The 13,987-nt window shown below is 36.7% G+C and overlaps 1 protein-coding gene across 8 annotated transcripts in view; it reads right to left on the bottom strand.

Annotated features, from left to right (window-relative positions):
* ubr4 (ubiquitin protein ligase E3 component n-recognin 4) overlaps nt 1–13,310 on the bottom strand; it is a 51,090-nt gene extending 37,780 nt beyond the window's left edge. For 5 of the 8 annotated variants that reach the window (XM_063464262.1, XM_063464269.1, XM_063464263.1 and 2 more), the window contains exons 1-20: nt 13,185–13,310; nt 10,678–10,775; nt 10,443–10,546; nt 10,132–10,261; nt 9,735–9,880; nt 9,464–9,563; nt 8,818–8,959; nt 8,555–8,679; nt 8,311–8,435; nt 8,134–8,193; nt 7,807–7,997; nt 7,577–7,676; nt 6,951–7,088; nt 5,804–5,921; nt 4,941–4,982; nt 1,492–1,679; nt 1,215–1,371; nt 960–1,045; nt 657–826; nt 101–380 (exon numbers count right to left, since the gene is read on the bottom strand). In XM_063464262.1, coding sequence (XP_063320332.1) covers nt 101–380; nt 657–826; nt 960–1,045; nt 1,215–1,371; nt 1,492–1,679; nt 4,941–4,982; nt 5,804–5,921; nt 6,951–7,088; nt 7,577–7,676; nt 7,807–7,997; nt 8,134–8,193; nt 8,311–8,435; nt 8,555–8,679; nt 8,818–8,959; nt 9,464–9,563; nt 9,735–9,880; nt 10,132–10,261; nt 10,443–10,546; nt 10,678–10,775; nt 13,185–13,309 — 2,625 coding nt within the window. In that variant the 5' untranslated portion in view covers nt 13,310. The remainder of the gene's footprint in view (nt 1–100; nt 381–656; nt 827–959; nt 1,046–1,214; nt 1,372–1,491; nt 1,680–4,940; nt 4,983–5,803; nt 5,922–6,950; nt 7,089–7,576; nt 7,677–7,806; nt 7,998–8,133; nt 8,194–8,310; nt 8,436–8,554; nt 8,680–8,817; nt 8,960–9,463; nt 9,564–9,734; nt 9,881–10,131; nt 10,262–10,442; nt 10,547–10,677; nt 10,776–13,184) is intronic. The other 3 variants (XM_063464266.1, XM_063464268.1, XM_063464270.1) reach the window with 1 other exon arrangement.
* Between the last annotated feature and the right edge of the window lie 677 nt (nt 13,311–13,987).

Genomic DNA, 13,987 nt, shown 5'->3' with positions numbered 1-13,987 from the left:
ATTTTACCTAATGAATGGAAATCAAGTAACAAAGAAAAAAAAGAAAAAGCTTTATTGTTTAATTTACCATATAAATAACAATTTGAAAGAAAGCATTAACCTGTTCAAAAAGATATAAAGGAGCCTTGGAGTAGTGGCGCAGCAGGTAGTCAAAAACCAGCAACAGGCGGGCCAAATTGAGGGGCACAGCTTTCAGCTGGGAGTCTCTGCTCTGTGCCACCTCTGTAATGGCCTGTGTGACTAAGGTCAGGACTGATCGACGACCACGCTCTGACAGATTGTGGAAAAGGAGCAGCAGCAGCTGGAGGTGTTCCACATTAAGGTCATCTTCGCCATGAATAGAACCCTGGATGGCGTGTTGCTTTAAGGTTCCCAAAAATCTGAGAAAGTACAGGCAGCAAAAAGGAAAAATCCAGATTAAAGAGAAATGTATGGACGACTAAGCCAGACTACAACTCTGATGTTTTTGCAAACAATAATTCCATTGTTATTGACTACAATATTGGATATTCATACAAGTCCCCCCATCAAACCACCACGATTTTTTTCATAAATGTCAACAACCATACTATCTAAGCTCGATTGCAGCATCAAGGCATTTAAAAAATTTGATCATAATAATAAATATTCAGATAAGAAAAACTGAATTTTTCTACCTTTCCCAAACTTTCATACACTCAGGAACATCCGGTTCTCCCTGCACAGTAGCTTTGTGCTGCCATATGAGGAGAAGTCTGGAGAGCACTGATAATGATTGAGGGTGAATGTACAGAGGCCATGGACCCTCCGAAAAGGGTGCAACACCTAATTGCTGTAGAAGGGTGCTCTGCAAATAGTTAAGGGAAACAATATGAGACTTGAGATAATAAAATAATCAATTATAAGTTTGTTGTATAAAGTAGTTGTTAAAAGATTTTCACATAGTGGCAAAGAAACGAAAGCAAAGCAAAGCCTCTTACCTGCAATGCTGGGGAGGGAAGATCTGAGGTCACTAGGGTGTGGTTGAAGTGATACAGTGCTAAAGAAAAGACTTCATCTGAAGACCCTGTGGGGTAAAAGAAACAACAACACATAACTATAGATGTTCACTGTTGTCAAAATACTCAAGTCTGCAGGGCTGCAAAGCAAATTATTATGAATTTAGGTAAATATTCTTATATTTGAATAACTGCAATTTTTTTTGTTTGTTTTGGGGGTTTTTTTGTTAAGCATACCTTTGATATCTTTGTCCACATCTTTGATGATACTGGCAAGCGTAGCCATGTGTTGTTCTGTGAGAGACACACTCAGGTAGTTACGGATAAAGTTGTTCCTGGATTTTAGCATCGAGGTGGTGATGAAATTCAGAATACTGGATGCTAAGCTGAGGAACTGCAGAAACAAAGATTTGAGATGATACAATGTCATAAGCCCTATTAAAAAAGAAAAAAAGAAAAAAAAGAAGTAGTATTGTATGCATTGTAACAGCAACAATCTATATGTTGTCTTCACCAGTTCGGGATCTTTACGGCCAGCTAAAATGTTGCCGTTCTCGCTTGGATTTTGCTTGCTGGGGCTCTTCAGTCTGGGAGAAGTCTCCAAAGGTGGTGGAGGGGGAGGGGGTGGAGGAGCCACTTTGTCCTTGCTTGGTGAAATTGTCTCTTCAAACCAAAGCCCCAGGATAGGTTCACTGTCATCATCTGTAAAGAATAGTTAATTATTTACATAAACATCTCGAGGTAAAATGCTCACACATTCATGAAAGTATTTGTGATGTAGCAGTGGTGTCACCAATAAAGGGAAAACATAAAGCTTCACAATAGTTCATGGCAACTACACTCACTGGACACTGGCCATCAGTTACCATTTGTTTAAACAAACTTCAACCGCTCACACGGTAGAACTTAAAACGCATTTCAGTATTACCCCGAGGTTGACTGCTTTAGGTCAACTTGAGTAACACCATCCTCTCCCCATGGCCAATTTGCTAGTGTGCTCTCAGCGTATTTATTGACCATTTGGTCCTTTTGTGGTGGTATAATGGCCTTCTTTTAGCCACACTATGAGCCCCTGTGTACTTGGAATTGTCATGATCTTAAAAATATGCTGCCTGACAACAATGTCATTTTGTTTGCCTGTTGCTTTAAAAACAAACAAACAAAACATTACTACCCTGCAAAGAAGCAGTAAAACATGTGTAGCCAGGCATGAAAAAGTTATGTGGAATTACATGATGCCATGTCAATATGGACTAAAATTTTAAGCAAGTTGCTGCTTCCATGTCACAAAAATGAGGAAATTTTCAACTTATTAATAGCAAGACGTAACTAATAAAGTGGCCAGTGAGTGTACAACACAGTGAAGGTGGTGAACAAGATCCAAAGACTGCAGTAAGAAGCGAACAATAACCAATTTCCTCTTGAAGAATATCTACATAAGGATGTTACACAATTTATCTTCAAAGACATGCACTTTTCATTGCGGTCACTGAGAATACATCAACATATTAATTTGGATTGATTTATATTTTTATCTTTGTATAAGACAAGTGCAATCCAAAGTGGAAGTAAATCTGCTAGTAACAAAAGACATGCTGCAGTTTGTCAGCTACCATAGATGGTGGAGAGGAAAGCCACAATCATTCCTTTAAATGAGCTTATATTATTATGAGCTCTAAGTTGTGCTGCATTAGAATTTTTACATTTTATACATTCTTGTGTGCTTCTGGTAAAAATAAGAAACAATGCTAGAATTAGCACACGTTATTCTCAGATTGCTTAGAATCTGAATGTGCAACAGAGCGTGAGGATGCATTATTACACCTTCTGCAGAAAACACTGCTGCAATCAACATGTCAGTCAGTCAAAAATATGATAAAATATAAAATGTGCACACTTCTCTTTAAATGTTTTGGTGCAAAAATATAAGACTGACTGTCACACAGCCAAGAACTACATAATACTTTACATTAATTTACAGTGATAGCTTGAAAAATTCATATTCTACCAAATAAAAATTCACAGTAAGAATTTAGAAAAAAAAAAAAAAGCACATATATAACAAAACATTGAATTTAAATATGAGGGGAAAAAACTAATTTAAATCTTGTGTTTCTAATAGGTCGCCAACTCAAGCTCAACTGCTTCCCTCACCTGCTGAGCCATGACATTTTCTACACTGAAAAATTGTTTCACAGGCATTTTGATTCTGTGTGCTCAGCCTGCAGTACGATACAGGAGGAATTTCTTTGAAAGCAGGTTTTTAAGACCTATTGATAATAGTTTCAGTCCAATGCTTTCAGCTTAACCACAAAGAAAGTTAGAGTCTCTATGGCTTCCTTACTCGCCATCTGATTTAACTCAGGTGACAGCTATGTTATTCCTTGTAGGATATGTAGACAGATGTGATCTGTTGATGACAAATGCAATCATCTCTTCTTTTTTTAAGTGCACTGCTGTCATGTTTGTGGCTCTTATTTATTCATACAGCATGCTTGTCAAGGACAAACCACAACTAACAGATGTCACAAGGTTCCACTCAGGTTCAGAATAGGAACGGCATTGCATAGTCCCCACTGGGTTTTCATTCCACTTTGTCAATGTGCGTTTAAGTTAACAAAACAAATTACAAATTTGACCAGTCTCTCCTAGACCCTGCCTTGGAGGAAAAAATTAGTTCACGAGTAGAATAAGACGCATTCATCTTTGTAAAACTCATCTGCTTAGATATGGAGAAGAAAAAAAAAAAACAATCCTAACAGAGCAGCATTGACCTGGCTGGTTTCAGTGAACAGTAATAGGTGCCTGACACCAACCAGCTCTAGCTAGGAGACAAATTAATAGCACCAATCTAGAGAGATGGTACTGCCTGGTTTAGTTTACATGGGTGTAATAGCTCTGGATCCTTCCCCATAACGTTTTTAAATTTATAGCCACAAATTTCATTGATTCATTGTGCTCTGTGCACTTACCATGCACAAAACATTCATATTCTTTAAAAAGGTGATATCACTCAACTACACTGAAAGTTTTCAAATACAAAAACAAGACAACTTTTGTGTTTCAAAAGAATATCACAATAATTTGATATTCACATCTGCATGCAACATACAAAAATTAACTTTTCAGGTGACAGCAAGATGTAGCATTGCGTGTTTAAGCTCATTAAGCACAACTTGAATTTATTGTATTTAAGAATGATACCACTGCTTTGATGTGGGTCTTGATTATTTTTGCATCAAGAGTTTTTCACTTGTTTTGTTTTTTTAAGTTTTCTAACAATTTTATCCTCATTTGTGTTAAAATAGTTTCAAGAGCAGGGGGGGGAAACGGATTTTATCATTTTGTAGTATCACAGCCAATTTCAAAATAATTTTCTACCATACTGAAAATTGTTTAATTTTAATTTCAACCACGACCTGAAAAGTCATTAGGCCAGCAATAAATGTTATACTTTCAAAGCATTACTATTAGCAGCTATCTTATAACAAACTTCTTCCTTTGGAGTCGCTGTTGAAAAAGGAAAGAGGCAGAAACTGGAAGACAAAAGGATGATAAAGTAATAGAGGTAAAATAAAATAAATCACTGAGAAATGTTTTATGACTTCTGTCAGTAACTGTTAGTTTAAGTATTCAGATAATTAATTAGTTTTAATGAAAGCTTCAGTAGTTAACAGTTTAAATAATATCCCACATATCAACACCACTGGTATTATTCTTTAAAACAACAAGCCACAGATGAACGTCTTTGACAAAACAAGTTTAATTTAGTTCATATGAATTATAAGGCAGAGCAACTCTGATAACAGGGAGTATTTTGTCAAAGACTTCATCTGTGGCTTTATCATTTTCTAGGCCGTTAGGATCAAGGCTCAGAGTCTAAATTGTGAGACATACAATAACAAAAATGAATTTAGGACAGCGGACACCAAGTCTTTGACCTGAGGACAGAAAACTGCTAACCTGAGACACAAGCTGCACTTGTCTTCTCCTGTCTTCTCTCTGCTGAAATAGTAGACACTGTCAACTACACTGGTATTATTGTGATGGACAATTTTTTTTTTAAATCACATCACTGTGAGCGTATGTATGAGTTTACCCTTTGCACTGCTGTCATTACCTCACTGACTTAACCACTGACAGCACACTTGTTTCGCTCCTTTGATTATACCAATTTAAAAAATTTCCCAAACACTGCATTTGTTATCTTATCCAGCTCAGCACTGACAGAAACTCAGAGATCAAATGGAAATGTGTAAAAATATATGTGACTTTGTTTTCACCAATTAAATCCCCACTGTGATGCAGAGAAACCTGAAGCATACCTTGTAGGAATGAAACAACACTTCTTGGCCATTACGTTAAAACTGAATTGAGTCCTTAAATGGTGAGTTCATGTGTCTCCCCTTTACCTTTAAAGCTAGATGACAACATCTTTGTTTTTAATTGTCAATAAATGCAAGAAAGGTTTACCTTAAATTATCGATATATTTTAATAAATCCATTTTTGTATATATTAATTGCAAAAGTAGAGTACTTCATAATTACAATATAGGTACATATTGTCATGTTAATGCAATCCCCTGCTTTTCAGTGGAATGTCTGTATTTTTTTACGTTGTTGCTTTTTTAATGATCAATCCAGGAGTAGCATAACAATGTCTGAATTGTTGAGTGTATCATCTGCATTCCTAAACCCAGGATTTAAGAAAAAACTGTCTGCAGCACACAGGGAACAGTATGTATTTTTATTTGCATAATTGAGCTGCTATGTAAATGCATACTTTATGTAACAAACAATTGTTTGAATCCAAAGAAAATAAATACCCTGGCTGCTGTCCTCCTCTGTACTGCTGAAATCATCCTCATAGTAGGTGTTTGAATCTGTAGAAGCACTGGCATCACTGCTGACTGAGCCCTTTCTCTGGCGCTGGAGAACACAAGCCTAACAGCAGATAAATAAAATCAAAGTCAAAGTTTAAAAGTTTGGTTGGGACACAGAAAGTTTCCAGGATTCACCCCAGAAGTCAGCCGCAGTATACCATAGGGCTGCACAATTAATCGTTAGAAAATCGCGATCTCAATTCATACTTATGTGCGATCTAATTTCGAAATGACAACGATTAAAAAAAAGAAAAAAAAAGACGATTGTACCGCATTTTGATCCGGGACATAAGCTGCATGAAAACAAGCGCTCACTCTTCCAGCTCAACAAATGACAAGGGTGGAGGCTTATACCACGTGATACAGAAGTCAGCTGGCAGGGAAAAAACAACGGAGAGCACATGAGAGATGACGAAGCTGTAAAGGCCAAGAGAGTGACAGGAGAAAATCCGTCCCGGTGTTCTGGGAATCCATCCTACCTGAAAAAACATCCTACCCAATGTTTCTGCACATGCGCCATGCGCATGCGCACAACACCAACGCCGTATTAACTTCTTTTTCCTCTCACCCATCCGGAATACACCATCCCGCAACTATTTTAAAAATGTTGCACTACCTGCTCTATACACGCAGTGTCAAGCAACGGTGGAGACGGAATTACAAGCAGTACAACATTTTGCGGCAATGACAAAACATGAGACATTTATTGTTTTTATGTTCAGTCTCAACTGTTACGAAGTTGATGTGCAGTTAATAAGTGCAATAAATATTTATATTGGAAAAGAAAATCGTGAGAGAATCGTGATCTCAATTCTAAGCAAAAAGAAATCGTGATTCTCATTTTATGCAAAATCGTGCAGCCCTAGTATACGTACATTTGAAAATGGCTGGTTTCAATAAATAATCATCTAGACATCCACTAATTTTGTAAGGGAAAAAAAAGGATAAACTACAAAGATAAAAATGCACCAGACAAAATCTGTTGCTCGTTTCTTTTGTTCAATGTTTTGTATCACAATATCACAATTAATGTTCAAATCAATAAAATAGCATAACTGCAAATGCAAATTACAAATACAACTGACAGCACCTTTTTGTAGGAGGTGGAGAGAAGTGTGAAGAGCAGATTTGTCAAGGGAACAGAGTCAATGAGTCTTTGAACCCTCTGGCTGGAAGTGCTCTGTGCCATGATGTTGAGCTCAGCTGGTGGTCCATCACTTGCCCAACCCTTTAGATTTAGCAGAAGGGGGGAAACGGCTTTTAAGGAACACAAAGTACTTTCAGTAATTACTGAAGCATACTTGGATGCTTTTGAATTTTTTATTAATTGAATTCATTTCCTACCCTGAAAGGGTAACAAAGAATGAAAATGCTAAAAACAAACAAACAAAAAAAAAAAAAAACAACTTTCAAATCTGTGTGTCTAATTTTAAATAAACATGCATCTTGTAAAACTACAAAGAACTTATACTAAATATGAAGCCATGAAGATTTAACTGAAGCACAGTAATTAAAAAAACTCTTTTGGTTCCTGAAACAAGAGATGAAGGCTTGAATGTGACTAGCTACATTAGTATTTACTGCAATTTTACAGTAGAGGGTTTAAACCTACAAAAGATTGTGACATCTGAAACCAGCGATAGCGGTGGCAAGTACAGTATGGCTACAATGGCAGTTTTGTTTTAATGCAGCTACGTTTTTTGTTGCTTCACTTACTCTGTGCAGAGCTTCAACCTGCAGATCCTGGAAAAGTGAAGTCAAAAGTTTGATTGCATGGTTGGCCAGGATAACAGACAAAACCCCAAAGCCTTGGTGTCTTGAGAGAGAAAAAAAAAAAAAAAACAGACCAAAACAGAAAAAGGCAAAACATTAATGCACACAAATGACCTCTGATGCATAAGCATACCTACTGAACTAAAATTGTCTTTATTAGGATTTAAAAATACCCTTTGCCAGGACCAAGTTTAGGTGACCCTGCGCCATCCTTGGTGCGACTTGCAATATCACGGACACGCAAAGCAGCCAGGGGATCCTTCTCTTTTCCTTTATCTGCCAACGCTGTCGGGCTCAGGTTAAGAATCAGGTACAGGCTGTTTAAGAGGCACCAGGCTCCAAGCAGTTGGAAGTTCTGATAATGCTGCAGAACAGAGAAGAGAATTTTAAAAAATATCAGTCATAATACTTAAATTATAACTGACAGTCTAGGACTGTCAATTATAAATATATATTTATTCTTCTATTTGCACAATATAGCAATCAAAATTGGTACTCACCTCTCCTCCAGCTCTGCGAGAGTTGCTGATGGCTTGCCCAATCATTTCATAAATCTCCAGCTGTTGTGAAGACAAATGTATTTGTCATCTTTTTAAATCTATATATCTTGTTAAAATATACACGTTAGTAAGACAGTAATTAAAGACTTTTTAAAAGTGATTAGTTATAATACTTACACATTTCTGGACAATTGTGGCTGCATCATTTTCATAGTCCTCTTCTTTGGTGCCAGTGGAGGCAGAGCGAAGTTGCAAGCCACTACCCACCTGTAGAATGGCCATGCAAGTGGCCACACTTACACCTAAACAAGTAAAAATGCATTGTAGATGTATTTTTCTTTTCCTCAGTTTGGTTTTTGAATGTTATAGCAGCCTGAATCACTTGGTATGTTTTATTTGAACCAAAAATGTCACCACCTACCAGCATAGAGACAGCTTAGCGCCAGCACAGTCATATCCAGTAGTCTTCCTGGTGTCAAGGGCTCCAGTACAGGCAAGGAAAGTGTGTCCAAAGCCATGGTCACATCTATCACCAGTGAGTGAAATCTATGCATTTTAAGTACAAGATAACAACTTAATGTTGGGGCCAGTGGTGAAAATTAAACACAATTTCTTATTAGCCCAGTAGATTTTTAAAAAAAAAGAAAGAAAAGAAAAGAAAAAGGAAAAAAAAAAAAAGAATACCCGTTGCGAACAGCAGTGGCATCAGCCACTGTGGCTGGCATGATAAAGAATGAGTTGGCTGATACAGCATCCTGGAAGCGGTTGATGTAGCGTAGAAAGTAGGGCAGGTTGAGGCACACTCGTAACAACTTCTCAGACCCACCTGGAAAAATTACATTAAATCAAAAAATTTAATCAAATAATAACTCATTAAGTTTCATTTTAAATTAATTAATGGCAGGATTACTAAAGAAACTAAATTTTCATTGCAATTTGTAAAGGAAAAAGTGCTTTTACAAGGTTATGTATAATTTAGAGTTCCAGAGTGCTTTCAAGAGTGAAAAGTAAACAAGGGACTATCTGACATTTTGAATCAACAGGGGAAAAAAAAACCTGTAAATTTTCCACATGGATGTGTGGGGAAAAAGAACAAACTCAATTCTGGATTAAAGCCCCTCACAATGTATATATACACTCCTGTATGGAAAATCAATTACTGAAGTATATTCATCACAGTGTGACTTAATGGTGACATTTACTAAACAGATATTTTTCAAAAAAAGCAAGATTTCTAGTCTCCCATCTTTCAACAGCTGTGATAAAACTTTTAAACCCTGACCTGTATATAGTAGTGTCAAAGCTCCAGTCTCTTGGAACAACTACTTACCTAGTTCCTGTAAGCTTGACACATTCTGGGACACAAAGGCATTTTTCATTTTGGTCTGAACAGCTTGATCTGTATTTTGTTCATCGCAATCACTTTCAGCCTGTAATTAACAAGAGATGCAAAAATTACAACAGATATTTATCAACAATGCAGTGACAGAATATTATTTTAAATGCAGCTAACAAAATTAATTTAAAAGGGGAACAAAAGCAGAAGCTGAGTAACTTCTGCTAATAGCAATCGAGAGAGTAGCTGAGTCATTAATACTTGCCTGCATGTGTGCTGCTGATGGAGAGGCCAAGATGGTGGTAAGGTCAGGGTTAAAAACTGATGTCAGCTGATTAAAGAAGTTCATTTGTACTTCTTTTTGTCGAAGCTCTGGGTTCACAGCACTGGGTAACTCCTTCTGATCTTCCACTATTAAATGAAAAAAAAAAATGGCACAAGAGTTTCACCACATGTCAAGGCTGTTAATCAAAAGGGCCCGGGCATTGATAAATACTCACAGCTTCATTGAATAATTATAGTATATAGAAAACTAATAGACCAAAAATGTCCAAATCCTTCCAGTGAATGCAGTGAATTTCCAGTTTTCTCCAAATAACTTATTCATTTTGTCTACCAGGACAGTGAAGCATTTTTCAGTTTTGTCCTTTATGGAGTCTTACCATCTGAAAGTGTCTTGACGGTTTGAGGCAACTTGGCAGATTTCATCATAGCAGTGAAAGTAATGATTTCTGTGCGGTCTAGTCTGCTGCAGCCAGTGCACAGTCCCTTTATTAAAAGGATCAGGTGTTTCTAAAGAAAAACAAATTGCAGCATAGTTTTATTTAAATTATTATTTTTTTAATTTCAATACATAATTCCATACAAATAGAAAGCAGAAAACCACCAGAAAATGCAAATCACTGATAAGTAGAAATGACTACGCTAATGTATTACAATTGACTACACCCACCCTGCTGACTGTCTCACTTACCTGTGAAACTGCACATGCCTCATCGGGGTTCTCCAAGCGCAGCAATGAGAATTCGATCAATACTTTGCACGCTGCAGCAACTGACAGCAATTGATTTCTTGGTACTGGGGAAACAGAGAAAAGAACAAAAATAACATCTAGCAACAATACAGTTTTCACTGAAAGATCTTGGCTCATTGTCAGTGAGTGGCAGTAATTTGTCTATTACTCTTAGGAGAAAATGAAATACACATACTTTGTCCACATACTGTGGTGATGTAATGTGCTGAGAGTGCCACGAATGATGAGTAGAAAGGTTCATACTGCTTGTCGTGGTGAAGAATGTCTGATTCACTGCAAACAAAGGAAATATGACTTTTTACACAACATTTATAGTGGGTTGTTTTCGTTTGTTTGGGGGGAGGGGGTAGAGAATACAGACAGGACAGTGACACAGAGTGGATTTGATTTGTCTAACTCCTCCTCCTTTCCTCAACTGGTGTCTTAATTCTCCCACGCAAATAAGAGTAAGAGGTGCAAAGATGGGAGTTAAAGTGTTCACGGGGCAATCTCATGTTCTGCTGTGTCACATTAAACAGATGGCAACCTCTCATGATGTACATCAAATCAACTGCCATACTGAATGTCCAAGTAACAATAAAGAAAACAGCTGCTGACTGCAGCCTTACTTTTAAAATATAGACAGAATCAGCTCCATCTGTTGCTATGGTGACATTACATTGTGAATTGTGAAATTGATCCCTCTGAGGCACTGCAATTATGTAAACTTTACTTACCTACAGTTTGTCCAATGTGTTTGTGCAAGAATTCAGTCTTAAAAATTAATTAAACTTTTTAAAACAGACTTCTTATAATTATAATTCATCCATCCATCTGCACACTGCAAACTCATGTTTGCTTTCATGCAACTGTCTGATATTTCTTACACATTTTGTCAAAACAACCATTCAATAAAATTAAAGACTAAAATGCTTAATGGTTTATAACCTGGTTAAAAGTTAGCATCAAAATAATTACTGTTCTTCAGTATACACCACCTCAGTGACTTAACTAATTAACATTTCTGGTACATCTCCCAGGAGCATTAGTTTGTCTCAGTTAAAAAAAAAATTAAAAAAAGATAAATTTAATATATCAAACCACAATCAATTGCAATATATATGCAACAAACAACAATTAATTGAACCCACCCCCAAGAAACAATCATGACCTTCACAAAAAAGCATTAAAATAATAATAAAATGAATGCTATTGCTAACAAACAAGCTGCAATAGCATGGCCATTCTGGTATATGTGCTACAGTGTGGCTACAGTGAAAGAACACAAAATTTATAAACCTATCACCCAGCTTGACCATACTCAGTGTGGTCAAACTCCGTGGTATGCCATTTAAGCTTTAGGAATTCAAGCCTACTTCTTCAATGTCGTCTTCACAGAATGAAATACTTCTTTAGGACTTGAGATGTAAGGAAACACGGTGTGTTTATGCTGATGGTATTGAAACTGGCTTTTGGTGTGGTTGGAATTTTTTAAGTACTTTTACATAAGCACCTGGGGCCTCTAATAAACAGGCTTGTTACAATTACACAACTAAAAGAAAGAAACATTTTATCCAATACTTACAAAGATAATTGAGTCTTATTTTATTTTTTATTATAGTTAAACTGCACAATAGGATAATTCAACTATACAACACTACTTTCAATCCTCGTAACAGTTATGTTCGCATACAGCCTGTTGCACTGGAAAACGAAACCGACAGACATACTAGGAAGCTTTTTATTTCAGTGTACTAGCTTATGTTACGCCACAAACAGAGAATCAAGGGAAAACTACGGAATCAAATAAATCACTCAACAATACTTGCAAAGCACTAATATCACATATTCCTACTTTTATGAGAACATAAATAGGTGGGAATGTTGTAACGAGATAACAAGTTCATTGTGCACCAGCATCTTTGTGGTTAAGCAGAACCATTCAGCATTACCTAAAGTACAAGTCTTAGAAGCAATAACCCTAAGTAACAATTTTACTAACAACAAGTTGACGATAACCCACCATCACCCGATCAAAAATGAGTGGAGAGATAAGGTCCCCCGCCTACTTCCAGCCTAACCACAAGCAGATGACGTTAGGCAGACTGGCTATTTTTGCCACCCATATAATGCGTGATTTGGCTAATGACATGCCCAGATTACGCCTCATAATGCAAGTGTTGCTGAATTTAGCCCAATTAAGTCAGTTGACGTAGTCAAATATTACTCTGGCTGGGGCGTTTGAGGGTTAGCCAGTCCAGTTGGAAGGCCCCCCGAGTTAGCCTGCCGGCTAATGTTTGTGTTAGCTAGCTAATGATGAAGCAATTTTGTTAAAGCTTACACTGCGACACCGTTTAACGTTTGCACAGCGCTGACATTACGTTAAAGATAAATGTCCATCAGTCATAAGACGTGCGTTGTTTCAAACTCTGTAGTCAGCAGAAAGGAAACGCTAAATAGCATTTTGAGTAAGTTAGCTGTCATTAGCATATCAGCTAATGTCTGGAGCTGACTCCATGCCAGTGCAAGTTAAGCTTAAATAGCTTGCTAGCCGCTAACGTTAGCAAAATGGGTATCGTTTCCCATCCAACTATACTAACCAAGCTAGGGTTAGCAATTTAGCTAGCTAGCCTACGCCTAGGTGGACACAGGCAGTATTCAAGCAAATATGAACCTGTAATTTATTGACAATTAACCGGTTACCTGTTGATTATAGACCCAATAAGCTGAGGTAGCTCCTTCGTCTCAAAAGCAGTGTACGAAGCTGATAAAAGCGGCCGAACTGCCGCTGTCCATTCGTGTTCCCCATCGCCTCCGCTCGACGCCATCTTGAAATCCTAACAGAAAAAACTAGCTACTGGAAGAAGAAACTGTGGTGTAAGTAAATCTTGGGGGCGCTCTCACTCTGATACCAGCCCTGCCAACATTTCACTCGAAATGTTTACTGGTTTACTGTTTCTAAACCCATTTTTAAATTATGTATAATAATATAGTTCCCAATTTACAGGAACGAATAAAGCGGTGTTTTTCCCTTCATTCATTTGTGATATAATTACATATACAAGTAGTAAAACTTACATATTGGTTATTATTATCTTTTTTTTTCTTTTTCTTTTTTTTTACCGAGTTTAACTTATCTTTTTATTGTTTTAATATTAACTTCATCAACAAACCAAGAATCAAGTTTTTGACTTTATGTGACTTTCATCCACATATGTTAATATTCTTGTATAACGATAGATAGATATAGTAATACGATACCTTTTGATTCCAAAAAAGCCCACAATAACAACAGGACTTTATCCAAGATCATCAAGTAAGTAAAAAAATAAATAAATAAAGTAAATATTAATTCATATAACAAACAAAATAAAGAAAATAAATATTTTTATTGTCTAATTTCTGACTGCAGCACACAAGGCCTAGAATGCACTGCTAAATAGATAATAGAATATTAAATACACAAATCTTCTTCGTTTTTCTTTATTTAATTGGTTTTTATTTCG

This window comes from Pelmatolapia mariae, linkage group LG20 (genome assembly GCF_036321145.2).
Source record: "Pelmatolapia mariae isolate MD_Pm_ZW linkage group LG20, Pm_UMD_F_2, whole genome shotgun sequence".
Taxonomy (NCBI): Eukaryota; Metazoa; Chordata; class Actinopteri; order Cichliformes; family Cichlidae; genus Pelmatolapia; species Pelmatolapia mariae.
This window is presented reverse-complemented; position numbering and strand designations above follow the sequence as displayed.